The sequence below is a fragment of the Taudactylus pleione genome, unplaced genomic scaffold, assembly GCF_031769625.1.
Source record: "Taudactylus pleione unplaced genomic scaffold, aTauple2 ptg000069l, whole genome shotgun sequence".
NCBI lineage: Eukaryota > Metazoa > Chordata > Amphibia > Anura > Myobatrachidae > Taudactylus > Taudactylus pleione.
In genome coordinates this window covers 1,576,564-1,598,722 of record NW_028284471.1, presented here as the reverse complement: position 1 = coordinate 1,598,722, position 22,159 = coordinate 1,576,564, and the positions used below count along the sequence as shown (strand labels likewise).

The 22,159-nt window shown below is 47.4% G+C and overlaps 1 protein-coding gene across 2 annotated transcripts in view; it reads left to right on the top strand.

Annotated features, from left to right (window-relative positions):
- Nucleotides 1-22,159, top strand: part of TCEA2 (transcription elongation factor A2) — a 31,620-nt gene that overhangs the window by 7,504 nt on the left and 1,957 nt on the right. For both annotated transcript variants that reach the window (XM_088467012.1, XM_088467011.1), the window contains 4 exons: nucleotides 20,102-20,158; nucleotides 20,272-20,426; nucleotides 20,510-20,656; nucleotides 21,484-21,555. In XM_088467012.1, coding sequence (XP_088323138.1) covers nucleotides 20,102-20,158; nucleotides 20,272-20,426; nucleotides 20,510-20,656; nucleotides 21,484-21,555 — 431 coding nt within the window. The remainder of the gene's footprint in view (nucleotides 1-20,101; nucleotides 20,159-20,271; nucleotides 20,427-20,509; nucleotides 20,657-21,483; nucleotides 21,556-22,159) is intronic.

Genomic DNA, 22,159 nt, shown 5'->3' with positions numbered 1-22,159 from the left:
AATTATTTGTTACACTATTGAATACCCTCAAAAGAAGAAGTATGTTGCTTCACTCTATTAATACCAACCTGCTATATATATATGATACCATTGTGACTTCTGATATAGAGCTTATGTTTTTTAATATTTCACCAAATGTCATTCAATATTATTATACTTTTGTGATTTAACACTGAGCTGTAGGAGGTAACTATATCTACCAGTATATATCCTTATATCAGCTATTTTACTATTGTATGTGCGTTTGTCCATGTGCTGTCTCATTTGTGACATTTATTTTGTGTCACCTGTGCCATCATTGATATGCCACATATATGTGCAGGTACCATTTAATTATTTTATTTGAAGACCATATATATTAAAAGTTGTTTTAATCCATTCATATTTTCAAGAGTGCTCACATCAGAGTTTTCTCCTTCATCCACTAGGGGACACTGGAGTTCAAGACAGTGGGGTATAGACGGTGGTAGAGTAGAGCCTGGCACTTTAATCTAGAAGTGTGACTGGCTCCTCCCCCTCTATGCCCCATCAGCCCCAGTTTTTAGAATGTGCCCGAGAGAGCCGGTCGCACATTAGGCTGTCTCCAGCCTTTTCATATAATTTTAATTAAGAGTTCTTACAAGCATTGAGGACAGGCAGGCTGCTTACTGTGGCAGTCTGCCTGCTACGTAGGAGCCGCCGGGAAGGGCATCGCCACGGCTACTGCAGCCTGTGTCCGGTGACCCTGAGGAAGGGGGCACAGCAGAGGGAGTCATCGGACCCTGTGAGGACCCGCCACTGCTGACACCGGCATGTGTCCGGGTTCCTCGCCGCCCCCTCAGCCCAGCATCCCGGCCGCAGCAGTTGTAAGTATAACCACTGCTTCTGATTAGCAGGAGCAGTGGATGTTAGAGCTGGGCTCAGTGACATGCCGCTAGCTGTCACTGTTAGTGGCACTGCTAAAACCTCCCCCCGCTATCCCCCCCAACTTCCCACGTCGGGCCTGGGGACATAATTCCCGGTTAAAACACCGGAGCTAGCGGGGGCGGAGCTAATAATGACTCGTCCTGCACAGCGGCGCCACTGGTATGGGCTCTCCCTCTCAGTGCTATGCACTGCAGCAGCATCCTGGAGAAGTGGCTCACTGTGGTAAGGGCGGCTCTGTACAACAGCCGCTAAGCGCGCTCAGCAGCCCGCCATTTATAGTGGAACACTGCCGGAGCATACCGTAGCTGGCATTCAGTCCTAACACAGGGGGTTTCTGCTCCCTCTTTTGTAAGAGAGTCGCGCAGCAAGCGCTGACTCATCCCCGCACGGGAGAGAAATGAAGACCGGCTGAGTCCAGGTCCCCCGCCCCTCCCCCCACAGTCAGACGGCTTGCTGCACTGTCAAAGAGCACCGCGCTGGCTTAGGCTCAGAGCCACTGCAGAGCGCGGCTGTTCATTACAGCGCTCTCGGCTGTTGGTCCCCCCTCCTGTTTAATGAGGGGATGGAGCGCGGGCCCCTCTACAGCAGAGTAATGCGCAGCGTTACTGATGTGCCTGCTCCTCCCTCCTCTATACACAGGGAGGGAGACTGCTGCGTCCCGCTACTCCAATGGTCTACACTGGCGCTGTTTCAGTAGGTGCAGCGCCAGTTGGAGCAGTAAGATCCCGGTAAAAAACACCCGTGCTAGCAGGGGCGGAGTTTACCGGCGGCCATAGTGGCTAAACCTGCCGCCCATTCTAGAGTAATGGCGCGTCCTATATATATAGCGGCGCCATTTGAGTCGGGCTCTCCCCTCTTCTGCCGCGCTGTGCCCACGAGATGTCAGCCAGTAGAGAGCTCTCAAATCACGCCGGTGCGTAGAGGCTAGCGCCTTCTGGAGTCTGTAAGGCGGGCAGCCAATAGGACCGGCACAGTGGAGTGTGCCGTAAAATAGCCCGCCTGGGATCCGGGTTCGAGACCCGCACTAAGCGCTGTCTCTATAGGCAGGCTGCCAGTCGCTCTGCAGTGGCTGTAACAACTAAATGGGCATAGGCTTAGCAGACATAAGCCGACCCCCGGGCGTGGTCCTTCTCATCGGTCTCTTAATGAGAAGACCGCGGCATCCCACTGCTCCCATAACTAAGAGGGCCGTAGCGGGGAGTTACAGTGCGGCTCCGCATTTTGTAAAGTCCTGTTCCTAAGAGGTCAGCACAGTAAAAATGTAAGTTTCTTGTGCCGTGCATGGCACATCATGATCTCCTGGTTTGTGAGTGCCACTCCGGGCGTCCTAGGAGCAGTCGGCTACCTAAAGCAGCATCTGGCCAGCGACTCTGCTGGCATAATGCATAGTGCTGATAGGTGGGGGCCACCACATCCCACTGTCTTGGGGATGGATACCAGCCTTTGCGCATCCAGGCTCCTTATAAGCGCAGGCTGCTACAGTTAGCTATTGTAAAAGAGACAGCTCCTGCCCTCCACTATACAGAAGGCAGCACTAGGCGCATGGCGCCTGATCTCGTCTGATCTTGGAAGCTAAGCTCCCCATGTGGGGACGCTGCCATTCCTCTATTACAAGAGTCCTCAGCAGCACTGCGTACACACAGTGCCGGGTGAAGGTTTGTTAGCGCTGCCTCATCCCTAACTTGTTTGTTATTTGCATAAACTAACGCACTCTGGCATGGTGGCCCGTGCCTTAGTCCTACATTGGGGAAAGCCTCCAAAGTAGGTTCAACTAGAGCTTGAATGGCTCACCTGATAAGGCGAGTACACCAGTGACATGAGTTTCCCAGGATTGAAACCAGTCTGGGACAGCACGCTGAAAAAAAAATAAAAAAATTTCTTGCCCCCCTACGCCGTAGCGGTGTGTGTGTGTGTATAATATATATATATTTGTATTTGTAAACTCTGGTTTAGAACATATTCTAGTCCGGAGTGACCTCGTACCTGGGCTCAAGGACCTTGGGTCAGCTCATATTCTACTTTAAAGTATGCTCGTCACCTATTAATCTGGTATATAGGTACGTGTGTATGTGTGTGTATATAATTTTTTTTTATATATAGCTTCTTGTTCTTACCCTAAAGGCGAGGGTAGGATCTGTTCGTATCGGTTTTATGTGTCTGATACCTAGCATATTTATAAGGAAAGATGCTGAGATTGAAAGGACTCTCCTGAGTCGGTAGTTTGCTACGTATAACAACTCCGCTTTACATTATCCCTAAGGATATATATATATATATATATATATATGGAATATATATGTAAAATATATATATATATATAACAATAGTCCGACACTCACATATATCCACAGTCCAAAAAAGTGCTCAGGTGCCTCCTAATGAAGAAAAATATACTGTACGAAGAAGTGGCACTCTGAGACTTGAAGTGACGAATGATGTTTATTCCATGGACTGGAAGAGAGACCAACGTTTCGGGACCACACCGCCCCTTTGTCAAGGTGAGTAATAAAGAATAACTAAAGAACGTACCTTAAATATCCAAGAAAGCCTGCTGAGAGAAGAAGCATGCCAGGAAGTTGTGCAGGTGCGCGGCTGCCGTGTCCCGGAATGATGACGTCATCCCGTCGATGACGCCCGGTAACCCGGGTAACCAAAGACGCGGACCAGCCTGTGTGGTGAATGGACAAGAGAAAGTGCTCAGTGACAGCTGCGGGGTCCATAATACACCCCGTGACACAATAGAACCAAAACAGAACTAGCACCAAGAGTTAAAAATGCATATACCTGAAAGGAAAAAGAGGGATAATAAAGACACTGGATTAAAGCCAACAGTTAAATACCCCGTAGTGAAATAATCATAATGAGGGTAAAAGCAAGGTTTGCATACATGTGTGTACCTAGGCTGTAAATACAGCCTCAAAGTAAACACACAAAGCATGGATACAAAATGCATTAATAGGGGAGGTGCATACTGAGAGCTGTAGAGCCACAAACATATCTATGCATAACACAGTCGCTGAAACTGGTGGCCATAAAATAACGGAAAAATGGGGGAGTCCATAAGAAGAACAAATAGACCAATTCGGCTGAGGGTCCAGTATACGAGGTCCGGACAATCAGAACACACTCCACGTGATCCTTTCGTTCAACCCATGAGGCCTGATGGTGTTCAGATTGTACATCCATGTGGCTTCCATTTGGAGAAGCTTGTTAGCCCGGTCAACACCTCTCAAGGACGGTGGCACATGATCAATAATCATATGTCTAAGTTGAAGCAAATCATGCTTGTTCTCCGCAAAGTGACGGGCTACTGGCTGATCTGTACTCTTCCCGCTCAAGGCCGCTTTGATGGCCGAGCGGTGTAGTGCCATCCTCTCACGAAGGGATCTGATGGTCTTCCCTACATAGTGCTGACCGCAGGGACAAATGATGATGTATACAATATACAAAGAGGTACAGGTTAACACATGCTTAATAGTGAACTGTTGTTCAGTATGAGGATGCTTAAAGGTGGAGCCAGTGATCATACTGCGACATGTAGTGCACCGTAGACACTGGTAGCAACCGTTCTCCTTAGAACGGAAATTAAGAGATCCCGGAGCCTTTGCAAAGTTGGTAATGTCTGTATGGACAAGCATGTCCTTGATGTTCCTTCCGCGAGTAAAACATGCCATAGGTCGTTTATTCTTAAAGCATTTTAAATCATTGTCTGTGGAGACTATAGGCCACAAAGCCCTCGTTGCCCTTGGTAAAACAGGACTGGAGGTGTTATATTTGCTGACCCACGAAATAATATCCTCTTTGGACCTCACTTGGGGTAATAACAGTTGTGACCTGGGCATCGCCATAACTGATTCTTTTTGTTCAAGAAGGGTGTTTAATTTGTAGCCCCTGCATAAAAATCTGGTGATCACACTAGGGTCAGGCCTGGGTTATATTAGATGATGGGCATAAAGTAAAATGTTTGGTTTCCATATCACTCTTGTTGTGACTACTATGATGTCAGGGGTCATTGGTAGGGATCCATCATCTAATTGGTGATATTTCCATGTGTTCCTTGACCGGTACAGGGTTTTAGTTAATACCTTAATTCTGCCTCTTGGCTTATAAGTACTTCATCATTATAAGTGTTATTGTAATGATACACTAGTAGACTGGTTTTTGGGTATATATATAATCTCTGTATGGATACACATCCCTAATGGAACAAGCTCAGGTATAGAAAGTGGTCCTGTTGATGACCTTCATGTCTCCACTAACATGCTGCTAGTTTCTACAATATTTTCTAACATCTCCAGACTGCAGTTAGTGCTGTTGAGCATGGGTTCTTACCCAACAAAGCCACTCTCAAAGTTGAGGCAGGTTGCTGTGGGATGGAAAAGGTCAGTGACATTCTATGTAGCGTCCAGAAAGCTTCTGGTCGCTCACAGGTAAGTGGGTTTACCCAATAAGGTCTCGGAAGATGCTCCTATTCCATGCAACCTAACATTACATAGTCATTATTCTCTTCTGCACCCTAGCTGCTGTCCTAGCAGCCAATGTACTCCTTTATGGCACCTGTTCATATCTGTTGGCTCTACACTTTTTCGAGCTTATACGGGCGTGTAGGTTCATAGTTCCTACATAGCAATCAGTGCCACTATTCTATTAGAATCTCTTTGGTCTGGCCTAGGGTGCATCTATGGGCTAATGCACATCTTACGTGGAAGTGTGACATTCACTATGTTCCATGCCTGACGCAAAAACTACAGCCACAACACACATCATATTGGAAGCTATGCTGTGTTGGGCCTGGTTAGTACTTGGATGGGAGACCACCTGGGAATACCAGGTGCTGTAGGTACACTGGTTGGCTTTCCTGTTCAGTATCTGTTGATACTTTCATTACTCTGACAGGTACTTTCATGGTTTTCCTGTCTGGTACTTTCATGGTTGTCCTAGTGCTATAACCTTGCTTTATGGGATGCTTCACAATATGGGTAGCTCGCTCTCCCTTGGTGGCTGTTGCATCAGTGTTGATATCTTTATACGTATCTGTATGATTTGTTTATGTCCGGCAGTGCTGGGATTATTCTGTCTGCGACTGTGGCATCTTCCTGTTTTCGACTCTACATTGGGATTTTCTCGAGTTCTTCTCGTGTTATTGACCTTCTCCAATGGATTCTGGTTGGAGCTCTCTGCTACCAATAGTCCGGTTTGGTCTGTTTCAGCTGAGATTACAGTGTTCTGTAGCTTCTCATCTGCGGTCGTTGCCTCGCTAGCTGTTCTGTACCTTTCCACCTATGCTGTATGTTGCGGAAATTCTATGGCTGTTCAGTGATGGATTTCTGATTGTCTTTTGTGCTCTACGACACTTGATCCTCAGCCCTTGCCTTTTCTTTGGGCCTACGGTTCTTGGCGGTCCCTGTTTAGGTTTGGCCAAGGAGTCGGCCAGTTCTCCGCGCTTCCCACCTGGGAGGTTGGCTTTGGGACGTCCCCACTGTCTTGAACTCCAGTGTCCCCTAGTGGATGAAGGAGAAAACAGGATTTTGGTACTTACCGATAAATCCCTTTCTCCGATTCCACAGGGGACACTGGACGCCCGCCCAGCGCTGCGTACCTGCCGTTTTGGTTGGTTCCTTATAAGGTTGTGTGACTGCATGTGTTCCCTGCAGTGGGTTCCTCTGTTCTCCTTCCATCGGTCTTGTTCAGTTCTGTGGACTTTCTCTTCCTTGTCTTCCTATTGTCCTCCGTCTCCTCTCGGGCTCAGTTCTTAAACTGGGGCTGATGGGGCATAGAGTGGGAGGAGCCAGTCACACTTCTAAATTAAAGTGCCAGGCTCTACTCTACCACTGTCTATACGCCACTGTCTTGAACTCCAGTGTCCCCTGTGGAATCGGAGAAAGGGATTTATCGGTAAGTACCAAAATCCTGTTTTTATCTTCTTGTTCGTTTTTTTCTCTATATATGAGTGTCATTGGTGTAGAGGTGGTAGTTGAGGCAGATAGCGTATAGGAGTCCGTTGAGAGAAGAGAAAAAAACATCAGGCCAAGAAAAGAACCTGGAGGGTCCCCAACAAAGAGAAGAAGGGTATTGTATATTAGAGGTGGATAGACTGTAGGAGAGACTGGAGATAAAGTAGGTGAAATAGGAGGCAACAATGTTACAAAGTCAAGGAAGGTGAAGGGTGTCCGAGATGAAGATGATCAACAGTTGCAGACAGATCAGACATTATATGTAGGGAGAAGTAACTTTCACTTTAGCGGCAAGTTAATAGTTTGTCACTTTGGTGAGTGAAGTTTTGGTGGAGTGAGTATAGAGATAGTGAGTCAGACGATAGCAGAAGGTTGTTTCAGGTGTTTGGACAGGAGGAGCAGAACAGAGCAACGGGGCTATGGTTAGAGAAAGATAGCAAGGTTCAAGAGATAGTTTTTTTAGAATGAGCAGCTGGTTAAAATTAGATGGAAAGCGCCAGTGGAGACGGGCTGGTTGAAGAGATTGGCGACTTGATAGCAGGGAGTGGAGAAAGCAAAGGGGAAACCAGAAAAAGAGGAGAAACCCCGCCAGTCAGGTGTATCAGGGTAGGCGCCCTGTGTCCCCTATGGAGTTCGAAGAAAAGCACTTAACAGGTAAGACATAAGTCTCCTTTTCTTCTTCACTAGTCCATAGGGGACACAGGGACGACGCTGGGGACGTCCCAAAGCAATCCCCTTAAGGGAGCGGACACTCCTGAGCTGCACCGAAAACCCATCGCGCAAAAGCCGCATCCGCAGAAGCGAAGGTATCAAACGCATAAAAGCGGATAAACGTGTGAACAGAAGACCACGTGGCCGCCTTAAAAAGCTGCTCCGCGGAAGCACTGCGACAAGCTTCCCAAGAGGAACCAACTGATCTCGTGGAATGAGTAGTCACTACAGCCAGGGCCGGAAGGTGTGCCACCACATACATGTGGCGGGTGCTTAGACGAAGCCACCTGTCTAAGGTAGTCTTCGTAGCTGGCCAACCACGCTTGTGGAAACCATAGAGTATGAAAAGGGAATCCGACTTCCGGATATCCCGGTATGATCGACATAGATGCAGAGGGCCCTTACAACAGCAAAAGAGGCCTCATCCGCCGAAGACTGAAAGGCCGGGACAACAATCTCCTGATTGAGGTGGAATCTGGAAACCACTTTCGGAAGGTAACCTAGTTAGTCCGAAGAACGTCCCGGTCCGAGTGAAAGACCAAAAAAGGAGAGCAACACGACAGTGTGCTCAAGTCTGACACTCTCCGAGCCAAAGCAATAGCCAGGAGGAAAATAGTTTTCCACGTGAGCCAACGAAGGCCCACCGAATTCAAAGGCTCGAAGGGAGGCACCTGAAGAGCCCGAACTACCAGGGACAAGTCCCACGGAGCCACCAGAGGAACAAACGGAGGCTGTACATGGAGAACACCCTGAAAGATAGTACTAACATTCGGCATCAAAGCAATCTGTCTTTGAAAGAGAGCCAAAAAGCCAGAGACCTGTACTTATAAGGAAGACAGACGAAGACCCAAATCCAGGCCGGGCTGTAGAAATGAGAGAACTCGGGAAAGTCTGAATGATCTGGGGTTAAAGCTTCTGGAAGAACACCAGGGGAAGTAAGCTTGCCAAATCCGATGATAAACAGAAGATGGTTTCCGCGCATTAAATATGGTGCGAATGACTGACCGTGAAAAAACCTTTATCTTCTAAGATGGATGTCTCAAGAGCCACCCCGTCAAAGCGAGACGATTCAGGTCCGGGTGGAAGTAAGGGCGATGCTGAAGGAATTGCTGAGCCTGACAGACAGCTTCCAGGACATTGATCAGGAGGCGGATCTCCTAAGTCGTCCATTGACCCTGGAAGGTCTGCTGACCAGTCACAGCTCCCCAACCGCGGAGACTGGCATCCGTGGTGAGAAGGACCCAGTCCAGAATCCAAAAGGGGCGACCAAGTAAGAGCTCCGGAGCCACCACGCAAGGGAGAAACAAACCTCCCAAGACAGGACGATTGTCTGCAGCTTGATCTGGAGATGGGATTCGTTCCAACGAGTCAGAATCTCCGCCTGGAGAGGCCGGGAGTGAAATTGGGCATACTCCACCATGTCGAAGGTGGAGACCAGAGATCCTAAGATCCGTATGCAGGTGTGAATTGACACCCGGCGAGGAAGTAACCCTCGAATTCTGTCTTGCAGATCCCGTATCTTGTCCACTGGGAGAAAACACTCTTTGAACCCGTGAGTCCAACAGGAACCGCAAGTGGAGCATCTCCTGGGTCGGAGTCAGGGAGGACTTCTTTTAATTAATGACCAACCCGTGCAATTGCAGAAGATCTTTTGTGAGGCGAAGGTGCTCCCTGAGCATATCCGGAGATCTGGCTAGGATAAGAAGGTTGCGCAGATAAGGGAAATTCTGGTACCCTTGCGCTGCAAGTGAGCTGCCATAACCGCCATGACCTTTGTGAACACACAAGGAGCCGTGGAAAGACCAAAGGGCAAGGCCCGAAACTGGTAGTGCACCGCCTTGACTGCAAACTGGGGGAAACACTGGTGACTGAGTCGGATAGGCATATGTAAATACTGGATATCCAAGGAGGCCATGAAATTCCCCAGGTTCCAAGGCCAAAATGATGGAGTGCAAAGACGCCATGCGGAACCTGGGGACCCGTAAATACTTGTTGAGGTATTTGAGGTTGAGACTTGGGCAGAAGGAGCCGTTCAGCTTCTGAACCAGGAAGAGATTGGCCTAGAAGCTAGTCCCCCTCTGATCCTGAGGGACAGGAACTATTACCCTGGAGGCTAGTAGAGAGCGAATTGACTTCCGCAGCGCTTTTGCCTTTCCCGGATTTCCTGGAAGTCCGGTGGTAGAAAACTGTGCCGTAGGATGCCTCCTGGACGTCAGAGCGTAGCCCTGTGAGACTACGCCACGCACCCAGGCATCTGACGTGGATGTCATCCAGACATCGGAGAAAAGCAGAAGCCGGCCTCCCACACTCGGGTCAATAGGTAGGCTTGTCGGCTGGTTTGGCCGCCGGGCATCTGGTAGGCCAGGACTGCTTGCTTCTGGGCTTGGTGGTCTTAGCGGAAGAATTCTGGGACCTTGAAAAGGACTGTCCCTTGGCCTTTCCTTGTGGGCGAAAGGAGGACGCACGAGGTCTAGGTGTTACTGCCGAGGGTAGAAACGCTGTCTTGGAAGCTGCCATCGTGGCCTCAATTTTATCAAATTCTGGTCCAAATAAAACATCACTGGACTAAGGAAGGGCCTCAAGGGCCTTCTTAGTGTCAACGTGCCAAGAGCGCAGCCAGAGGGACCTTCTTGCCGACACAGAAGAAGCTGACGCCTTGGAAGTTACTATGCAATTGTCAATAGCCTCTTCATCTAGATAGGAAGCAGCCTGCTTGATATGTGCCACTAGAGGTAATAGCTGGTGGTCATGGGTCCCTGACGTAAGGCCCTCATCCAGGGCATCCCCCAATCGCCTTGACCACCCACACAGACGCCAAGGGCGGACATGCAATAGCACCTGCATGAGAATAAATTCCCTTAAGGAAATTTTCCAGCTTCCTGTCCATCGGATCCTTGAGGGAAGCCGTATCGGAAATAGGAAGGGTAGAACTCTTAATGAGACGAGCAACGTGCGCGTCCACAGGAGGAGGAGACTCCCATTTGCCATGCTCCTTGGCAGGGAGCGGGTAAAAGGACGCAATGCGCTTGGAGACCTGAAACTGCCTGTTAGGAGCAGTCCAAGCTTCCGCTAGTATTTCCTCAAGCTGCTCAGATTTATTAAACTCCACTGAGATCTTCTTCTGACGCTTGAAAACCGGAGTCCCGATCTAGGAGCCGGTTCCTCACCCTCAATAGAAATGACCGATCTGACCGCCCTAACTAAGGCAACAACATCAACTTGTGGGAGATGCTACTCCTGAACAGACGAGGTCTCATTCTCAGAGGCATCGGACAAATCCTCCTCCTGGTCTGAGGAGAGCTCCGAATCAGTAAAGTAAACCATCTGGGGGACAGATTTCTCACGCCTGGACGGTCTACATCCAGAAGTACGGTCCCTATCCAGCATCTGCTGAAAGGAGGCAGAGACCTGAGCTTAAACCCTGAACTGATTGTGAAAAGGTGCTCATCCATGGGGGTCCCTGCGCAGGCAGCTGCAATTGAGGCTGCAAAATAGGGGCGGCTTGGACCCCCGAAGTAGGAAGGACAGGAGCGGGAGCTGTAAGGCGATCTATCAACTGCGACAAGTTGGCGGCCCATGTGTCCTGGTTGGAAGCAGTAGAAGGGACATCTCGCTGTGTGTCTGAGTAACATCAGGATACAGAGACCATCCTGGACCGCATCCTGTGAGGAAAGACCAGCAGAACAGTGTCGACATGTACGCAGCAAAGGAGCCTCTACCTCCTTGGGCGCTTTGTTCCTGGAAGACATTATACAGTGTTGCAAGAAAGGTCCCACACACCTAGTTATATAACTGGGCTGCGTAATAGGGAACAGTGCACTGAATGTAGGGGCCACACAAATTTGACAATGAGTGGGGCCACAGAGGGACTATAGCATTCAGCTATAGCATTGAAAAATTAACAGAGACAATAGTGTGAAATATGAGAACAAGCACACAGTCACATTCAATACAATATAATAGGCAGAAAATGCTCGACAATCCAACCCCAGTCGGCTGGAAGGAGCTAGACTGTATAATCTTACCTGAGGGGAGGTATACAGGGAGACGGAAGCCAAACCTCTCTGGAGACTAACTGTAGCCACACCTGTGTAAAATGGCTGCTCAGCGTCTGCCTGAAGGAGAAGAGAGGAGGAGTAAGCCCATGGTGGGAAGCCTCCGTGAGGGAACACGCCAAGGGCTGGGGGAGGGGCTAACGGGGAGAGCCTACCTCCCCCTGCTGACAGAGATCCCCCCGGGCAATGGCCGCCTACAGTGTCCCACTGGCGGCCACTATACTTCAGTGATGCCGCCAGTGCTGCAGACACCCTGCTGCCTAAGTGCCCTGGTGGTCTAGCGGGGGTGCGGGCGACCCGGCCGCCCTGCTTGTCAGCACCGCCGGTGGTCTCCACACCGGCAGTGATAGCCGCGCTGATGCGGCTCCCTGTAGCAGGGAGCAGTGTCTTACATTATCGCTGCCCCCAGCGTCCGGCTGTGGCTGGGGGCCTCTGTGCTGGGAGGACCTGGCTGAGGTCGCCGACCCACTCGCTGGCGTCGCAGCCACCGGCGCCGGGGGTTGGTGGAGAGGCAGCGCAGGTGTCCTATTGGATGCCCGGCGCTGCTTGCTTAAAGTAATTAATAAAAGAAATAAACTAAAAAAAATTAAGAATAAGAGGCTGCTTTAGCAGCAGCCCCACTGTTATAGGTGCACGCTCCTGCGGCACGAAACTTAGACTGATCTGCCTGGCCTGGGGGTGGGGTGTAGCGTAGGAGGAGCCTGGGCTGCACTTCTCTGAAGAAATTTAACTGTTTGATGCCCAGACTCTGCCTGCCAGCCTATGCCCCAGCGTAGTCCCTCTATTCCCTATAGACTAGTGAAGAAGAAATGATGTTGGCACTGGAGGTTGGAGAGAATTAGTGGAAGTAGGGCGATTGAAGAGTGGAGGAAACTAAAGTGAATGGTAGGGAGAGAATATGAGCTAGTAGAGGGATAATAGAGCAAGGTATATGAAACAAGTGATGGGGAGAGGTAGCTGACACAGTGATGGAAGTAAATAATAGAACTGTACGAAATCGGCAATGGGGTAAATACTGAAGTCGATGAAATCAGAATTATAGGAGATTGTCAATAGGGGTTAGGATATGGCTGAACAGAAGTCAGAGAGGGTATGAGTGGAGACTGCGTGCATGTATACATGGTACAGGATAAAGGGTAAAAGTGGGAAAGACCTGTGGGGAGGGAGTAAGAGTTTCAATGAGCATGAAGGTTCCCGATGATGAGGCAGTCAAGGAAAGTAATCAGTGCAGTGCAAGTAAAGGTCCATAATTATGAAGCAGTTTGGTTAAGACACTATACGTAAGGTCCATGATGATGAAGCTACGAGTGTCGTGTTAGCAGGCAAGTCTGAAAGGCAGCAAGAAAACCATTATATGAGGGTCATACTGCTTTCGGAGTGAAGAGTCTCCAGAGCAGGAGGAAGGTGTTGAACAGTAGATTGCGGTAACAGTTGTATGAGCGTTGACTGGAGAGCGCGTGTGGTTGCAAGAGGATTAATTGGAGAGCTGATGACGGTTGAATTGAGGAGCGATTTCCAGAAGAAGTTGCAGTTACATGAGGGTTATTTTAAGAGGTAGTGGAGTAGCAGGAGTATTCATTGAGGAAGTAGTGGAGGGCAGTGGATAGTTGCCTAGGTTGCAGGAGGTATAGTTGGCTTTGGTGGAGGGACAGTGTGGGTGTAAGAATATTAAGTAAGGGTTTAACATGGGATGTAATGTGGGATAGGCAGGAGTAGAGTATAAGGAGGTGGCTGGGCATGGTTTTTGGAGGACTTAGAAACTTGGGCCGCGATTCAATTGAATACGATGTTGAATAGCCTCGGGAGGGAGCTCCCGGAGCTATTCAATTCAGCGCGCTGTTAAGTTGGAGAATGCTGGTTCTTGCGACTTAACCTGGGTGTTTAGTCGCGAGAACCGTCATTCTCTGACTAAAGTGGCGGCCACGCGGCAGTTAGCTCCACTCTAATCTGAAAAACAGCCGCGCAGCCGGCACTTTTGTCGGATTTCTCCTCTCATCCCAGGAGGGTGCGAGAAGCAATACTTTAGCCCGACCAAATAGTGCGTTGAATTGAATAGCTTCAGGACATCCCTCCCGGGGCTATTCAACATCGCATTGAATTGAGTCGACCACTTGGTCTTGTGGTAGAGATGAATTAACAGTCTGGTCATGCAGTGGAAACCGTGACCAACAAGGGCAGGTCTGAGTCAGCGGGGATTGGGAACGGTGTGAGCAGAGGGTTACACACCAAACCAGGGGACTTGCACAAGTGCTAGACTGTAGGCAATGACCCAGATACCAGGTTGCAGACTGTGACATAACCGACTAGGCCTAAATTCAAGTCAAATATTCAGTCAAATAACAACAGTAAGTATCGGGTTAAGTCGTCAGATAGCCATGAGCAGATCAGACATTCCTCAGCTTATGCCAGGGCACCACAGATGGTGGTTGAACAGTAGGAGAGAGGACAGAGAGCAGGGATGAGTACTGTTAATTTTAGGTCCGGTGATGGGCAGGGCGCCGGACCTTAAAAAGGGCACTCTCGCGCGTGACCTAAAGTAGACGTGGCCACGAGAAAAGAGGGTGTGTCCTTAAGCCACATCCCCTTCTCGTCACTTTTGAGGGCGTTCCCAGCACTTACTTGGTCTGCCCCCAAGCTCTCCCCTCACTGTGAATAGATGTTGTGTGGTGAGCGCTGTACTGCAATTTACCCCCGCGGGTGGGGATGGCACCCGGCATTTCTGGCAGGCTGTTTCACCAGGGCGCCGGCAGATAGGGCAGGGTGCATTTTGCAGCGTTAAAATGGGCACGGCCCAGCTTTTTTTTGTTTTAGCGCCCTGCTAAAACAGCCTAGTGGGAAGAGTAGATGAGTGTAGCCACCAGCCCAGGTGTGCTGCGGCATATTCACAGCCGGATGCGGGAGCCCCAATGTAGCTGCTAAAAGCAGCCAGTGGCAACTGGTGTTTCTTTAAAGATACTGGTGGTGTGGTATGGTTTGAATGAGCAGAGATACTGGAAGGCGGAATTTTTTTTAAAAAAAGTAAGATGCCTAAACGCTCTGGGAAACTATCCATATCATAATCATAAATCTATGCATCCCATTAAGTTTATGAGTTGAAGCCAAATCAATGGTTCTCTATTGGTGTGTCACGATGGGGTATTCCAAATAAAAAAGGCAAGGATTTCACACGCTAGGTGTTCTTTATGGTTCATGTGTAACCCTTAAATCATTACATGTTCACCCGGAAACACGGATTTCGTTCCATATGGTTGAGTGGAAACACTTCCGAATATGTTCTTTGATCGAGGCAGGTTGTGAGTCGGGCATAAATCTTTAAAGCTTTACAATCTAGCTGCAATAAATCACATTGGAAGTAAGAAAATGGGTAGATATTGCAAGTGGGATTTAGGAATTAGGATAGAATTCAAACCTTGTCCCCACTACGGATTTCTCTCCACCATTGCCCTCAATCAACGTAGCCTATGTGCGAAAGTCACATTAACACCCAGTTATGTCTATTCACTCCTGCAACAGATACACAAGGCTCTGAATTGCGATTGGCTGTGAAGCATGTGCAGTGTTAAAAATTCCAAGGTCAGTGTGCAAAATGGGATTGCGCCTGACTCCGAATTGACCCCTCTGGGTCAAAGTAACAGTCACTAGCCACCTCCATAGGCTGGTTGAACCAGTCTCATTTCAAGACTTCTGGAACAGACTTTACTTAATCGTTTCCAAAAATACTGGCACCCTTGACCTTTTAGCTCTTTAACTCCTAAATCTATAAGTTTTTTTTATTTATTTAAGTTTAACTTCACAAGAGTTTTCTTTTTTTTTTTTACTCCACAAATCATTTTTTATTTTTTTTTATTTTTTAATGCAATATGTTTATTGAGAAAAACAGACACATGTCAAAACATACACTATACAGAGCCAACATACACTTGGACAAATATGCAGTAGACATGCAATAGGAAATATCAAGAATGCATTCAATAATGAATACTTTAAACAATAGGGCATTGTGTAGCTACGAGAAAGTGGGAACACCGTTAACAGAATTCAAAACATGAGGAAAGGAGGGAGGGGGACCTTGCCCACAGAGCACACAGCCTAGCATCAGAACAAAATAAGGAATGCAGGCCATCGCAGTATAGGGGCAACATAACCTAATACTCAGGGGCCTGCTATGGCATAGCTCCTACAGCCTTTGAATTCTAACTCATGCTTCTCAACCGCAGGAGGAGGTCATCCATGGCCAATATAGTCTATCAAACCATTCTTTAAGTGAAGGTGGGCAGGTGGATCTCCAATGCACGGGTATTACTGCTTTAGCAGCATCATTGAGCAACAATTTTTTTATAGCCAGTTCCTCAGTCAGGTTCAAGAGCTAAGAAAGAGGTGTCAGTAGGGATTAGCTCTTCCCATATTCTCTGCATACAGGTGACCAGACATGAGCGCAGAACCTACAGCATTGTCACACCGCCAACACACACTGGAAACGCCAGGATACATTTTTGCAAGAACATTGGGGCAGCGATAAAAAAAAATTCTGTGCTAGTATTACAAAACCTGGCTTTTTTAATTCAGAATATAATGTATATCCATTTAAATCAGAAAATGGCATAGACCTAATTATTGACAACCTATAATTGGTAGCACAGCCTTCGGTCAGCTTCTTCCTGTTATACCTCTCCGCTGGCAGCTTGGCCCACACTGGTGCAAACTGCTTCAGGTCTCCCAAATGTGAAGGATGCTGTCTCCCCAATGGTGTTTTCATATATCTTCAAAAATTTTCTGTGGATTCACATCTGGACTCATTGCTGGCCACTTCAGAAGAGTCCAATGTCTTGAAAATTCCTCTAGGCTTTTTGAAGTGTGTTTGGGTTAATTTGTCCTACTGGAAGGTTCATAACCTTCATTTGAGATCTTTTAATCATTGGTCAAAGGCCTGGTAATCTCCAGACTTGCCATGCAAACATTTAAGGCACCAAGGGTCAAAAGCAGCACAGGGAAGATGTTCTTTATAGCAGGTTTTCATCTCTTAAAGCAGATATTTTCCTTATCCTCAGATCTTCAGCTTTTGTTTACAGCAAATTACTATTCCATATGTACCTCCCATAACATATATGCAATGGGATGCAGTTATTATCCCGGCTCTCGGGATGCTGGTGCTCAGAATGCCATTGCCGGAATTCCCAACACCAGTCAGAATCCTGGCGTCTGCGTCCCGAAAGCCGGCATCCCGTCGGCAAGTATTGTGGTTAGGGTTAGGCACTAGGTGGAGGGTTAGGTTTAGGGTGCGGGGAAGGTTAGGTTTAGGACTAGGGTTTGGGATACTTGCCGAGAGGTGTCGGTATCCTAACCCTGTTGGGATTCTGACTGCTGGCATCCCAAATGCCGGCTTCCCAATCCATATGCAACTTGGCACAAATACTGTAGCTCCTCACTGAAAAAAAACTTGAACTATCCTCTACGAATGCTGTTTTGAACTGCGTTTGGTACATCTACTCCTGGAATATATTACTAGTTTGGCTGATAAGGTCCACAGATATAAATTGGCACCCTATCACTGAGCATTTATAAGTGTCTAATATAGTGACGGTCATCCCAGTTTACTTCTAGGGCCACTTGACTTCAAGAATAAAATAAAAAACTTGGCACCCCTACATTACTCATCCTAAAGTGCTCCTCACTTGCCACTCAGACATCTACAAACTTTCATATCCCACATGGCCACCATGTCATTCAGACCTCCCTCTGTTCCCCCTTGCCACTGAGACCTCATCCACATGCCACTTGCATCTGCCCCCAATTGTCTAAAAATACTTAACTTGTACAGTCAGAGCTCATTGAATAAGGAGGGAGAGCACTCCTCTTCCTCCTCCTCTCCTCTGGTTGTGCTAGAGAGGGGGCAGGGCTGGACAGGGCGGATGGCTTTCTTACAAAAGCTGCTCTTTGCCCCTGTTCCATGACCTCTGCACAATTCAGAGCATTTTTTTTAATTTGTTCTAATTTGTGTGTAACTAGCATAAAATAAGTGTGCAATGCTAACATTTCAGCTGAGCATTGGTTTATACATTTAAATAGCCAGTCTAAGCAATGCACTAGGGATAAGCTATAGACTGATTAATACTGTACATGGAAAATACACCTTCACTTTACAATACTTAGATGGTAATGCTAGTTACTACTTTTGGTACAGATGGTATCTCACTACTGATGAAAGTGAGAAAGGAGCTTGTATTTACTTCTTCTTCTCCAGGATCCACAGGATCTACCTTGGCTTAAGTAGTTGGAGAGATTCATTGCATCAAACAGCTACAGCTTTAAAGCTCCCAGCATGCACTGGTCCTCATCCCTATATTTACCCAGCCACAGGCATTCAATTTTATTGTTTGGTGCGCGGCAAGTATTCAGGCGCACCTGTTTAACAATGGGACTGCCTAGACAGTCCCAGGCTTTTTCTTTTATGATTTACCTTTGTTTTTTTGAACTTCTGAGTTGAGCGGTACTAAGCGCCAAATAAGAGCAGGTACTGTGACTCCATCTACCTCCGCCGATGCCGAAACGCCAGTTCCACTATATACCCTGGGGATTTTGGCGGGACTCAGCGAGGCTTAGCTAGCATCGTCGATGGGGTCCGGATTGCGATCGGATTCACGGGGTCACTGCTGGACTTTCTGGGCCAGAGGATTCTCCTACCAGAGGACAAAATTGCGGCACTTCAGTCTTGTGTGCACAGTCTACTCTGCAAACAAAATGTGTCAGTTCACCTGGCAATGCAGGTGCTGGGCTCCATGGTATCCACATTCGATATGGTGGCATATGCCCAGTTCCACTCCAGGTCCCTGCAGCAATGGATTCTGTCTCATCGGGATGGTCCGTATCATCGGATAAAGTCTCAGATGATCCGCATCTCGCCAGAGGTTCGGCTCTCCCTCGCTTGGTGGCTGGAGACAACTCATTTAGACAAGGGTCGTCCGTTATGGGTCCCAGATTGGGTACTCCTCACCACGGATGCAAGTCTGCGAGGATGGGGAGTGGTGACAGGGCGTCACATTTTTCAGGGAAGGTGGACGACTCAGGATTTGGCATTCATATTTTCATTGGTGTTCCCAAACAAAATATGACCCTAAGGTTTTCAAGATTTCAAGAGTACTTGGTTTTCTGCAGGGTGAGTTATAATTAGGTCTGCGCCTGGCTACCTTGAGGGTTCAGGTTTCTGCTTTGTCAGTTTTGTTCTAGCGCAGAATTGCGCCGATGGCAGATGTAAGAATATTTTTGCAGGGGGTTCTCCGACTGCAACCTAACACCATGGGATTTATCCTTGGTTCTTAGAGCGCTGCAAGCTCCTTCCTTTGAACCCTTGGATAAGGTTGACTTAAGATGGTTGACAGCGAAGACACTTTTTCTCCTCGCTATCTCCTCAGCTCGTAGAGTTTCTGACTTGGCAGCACTGTCATGTCGCTCTCCATATTTGTTTTTTTATCAAAATAGAGCTGTCCTTCGTACTAAGGTGGGTTACCTTCCAAAGGTAGTATCCCCGTTTCCATATGAATGAGGAAATTGTAGTCCCAGCTTTTCAGTGTTCAAACCTGTCTACAGGTGAAGCTTCCCTGGATGTGGTTCGAGCACTTCGTATCTACATTGATCGTACCAGCTCCTTCAGGAAATCAGATTCGCTCTTATATGGTTATATGGCTCGCTGGCCTACGACTATTGCTCAGGTCTATATACAGGCTGATATCCCTGTTCCTAACAAGGTGACAGCACATTCTACTTGGTCTGTCGGACTGTCGTGGGCAGTTAGACATGGCGCCTCGGCTGAACAGCTGTGCAAGGCAGCCACTTGGTCTTCCGTCCATACTTTTATCAAATTCTATGCATTTGATACTTTTGCCTGCCAGCATGCTTCCTTTGGGCGGCGGCTTCTCCTCTCTGCTCAGGAGCGTCCCCACCCCTAAGGGAACTGCTTTAGGACATCCCCAAGGTAGATCATGTGGGCCCTGAAGAAGAAAATAAGAGTTATGGTATAACATACCTTAGTTAACTCTTTTTCTTCGAGGTCCATAGGATCCACAGGGCACCCACCCTGACGCACCTGGCCTCAGTTGGGATATGTTCTTAGCTTTTTTGTATCACTGATTCCCTATTTTGAGAGTGTTTCTTGGGTACATTGTACTTCCTTCTCCACTTTCCGTCTCCTGCCGTTAGGCTTGTTTACAAAATTAATGCCTGTGGCTTGAGGCAGGGTATATAGGGAGGAGGACCAGTGCATGCTGGGAGCTTTAAAGCTGTAGCTGTTTGGTGCAATGGATCTCTCCAACTACATACCCCAAGGTAGATCCTGTGGACCTTATGGACCTCGAAGAAAAATTTAACTAAGGTATGTTATACCATAACTCTTATTATCTGCTATATCCACAAAAAAAATTACATTCTTTAAAGAATATGAAATTATATTGTTGTTTTTCCTATTATTCTTTCCTATCCTAGGAGATTATAATGCAATAGGGTCGGATTGTGAGATGTTAGCCGCTCAGATCGAGGAAAATATCCTTTTAATGTTTGATTCAGGGGGTTGTGATATATACAGAGGTCAGCGTCCTAATGCTGACAGAGATTAATAATGTCTTCTCTGTTATTTGACTCTTAACTGTCATCACTCATATTTGATGGGGTGCAAAACACTGACATGAAGTACAAGAATCGGATCCGGAGCCGTATTGCCAATCTAAAGGACTCGAAGAATCCAGATCTAAGGAAGAACGTGCTATGTGGAGCCATCACTCCAGAGCAAATTGCAGTGATGAGCTGCGAGGTGATGGGGTGTAGAGATGTGATCAGTAAGTGACTATTCTGCATACATGTATTGTCATTTAACTGTTTTCTTTTCATTCCTAGGAAATGGCCAGTAATGAGCTGAAGGAGATGAGGAAAGCCATGACAAAGGCTGCAATACAGGAACATCAAATGGCAAAGACAGGAGGAACTCAGACAGACCTATTCTCCTGTGGCAAATGCAAAAAGAAGAACTGCACTTACACACAGGTAACTCAGGGCCTGATTCAGACCTGGACGCTATGCTGCGCTCGCTTGCATTGAGCGATTGTTCGCAATCTACGCATGCGTATGAGTCGCAATGCGCGTGCGCGAACCAGTCATTGCGATGGGAAAGTGCTCGTCCGTAGCCTGCAGTGGGGCCGCTACTTTTGAGTGACAGATAGTGCCGTTTGTGGGTGGTAACAGGGGAAGGTGCTTAATGGATGTGCATAATTAGCAAAGTAGCGTCATTACACACGTGACTAGGTTGTATTTTAGCCAGAACTGCTCGCAATGCTATGGTGGGAAAAGGTTACCACAAGCGCTGCAAGCAACTCCGATGGCTCTCGATGTTCCCAATTAATCCTGCAACTGCCGGAGATGACGTGTGTTGCGAGTGGCAAAGGGGCGTCTTTATACAGGTGCAAGCGCATAGTGTGGCCGCTCGTTATTACTTAGTGGGTGGCTTTACGTGACGCAGTGTGAGCACATGATTTAAATAGCCAGCCCCTTTTAGCCAGCGAGCAGACGCAAATAGAGTCCAGGTCTGAAGCAGGCCCTCAGTGTGGATCCTCTGGCTCATGGCTACACAGCAAAGATCCATCGGTATGCAACTGCACAGCCATGGACAAACATGCTTAATCATGTATATACCTGCGCGCCTACAGTATCCAGGTTACACATGTGTACACTGACACACATAGGTAAGCTACTCTGGTCCACATGCATATACATTTTTATTATTTTTTTTTGTAAAATACACAAGCAGTGTTAACTGTGACACACTGACTAGTGTACACAGCTATCTTAATAAACTATCTGTGCCTTTTGTATAGGTGCAGATCCGTAGCGCTGATGAACCAATGACCACATTTGTCGTGTGCAACGAATGTGGAAATCGCTGGAAGGTGAGGAGAAAAGTTGTTATAATTGCAGGGTGGGGGGATGCAGCCATGCTGTTTTACTTTACAATACTTCAAGATGAAACCGTATTAGTCTGCTGTGTTTTTACAGCATTACTATATTTATTTTCTATCTTCAGATTTTTAATTCCTTAAAGTGTATCCCCCTTCTTCATATAAAATTACATTTTTGTGTTTAACTTAGGATTTGTATTAATTAACAATGAGTCTTTTTTTTTATTTTTTTAAAGAAAACAGAAACCAATAGGACATCTGCTTTCACCAGTATGATTATTCTAGGCAAATTAAAGCTGATATCTGGTTGGTTAATATAGGTCACATCACATAGTTGCCCTTTGCACAATTGTATTATTTAGGCTAGTGTGTGTTGAGCCTCTACCCAAACCTAGTGCCAGAAGCCAGCTTCTTATATCACTATATTGCCTCTTGGGCTTATTCCCCCCCTCCTCCCCGGCATTAGGTAGATGAATGCTGCAAAGATGGTATTTCTGGACAAGTAACGTGGTTTGTTAGTGCTTCTAAATACAAATAACAGTAACAAATTATTAGTCTGCCTACTCCAGTGGTTCTCAAACTTTCTTGAATTATG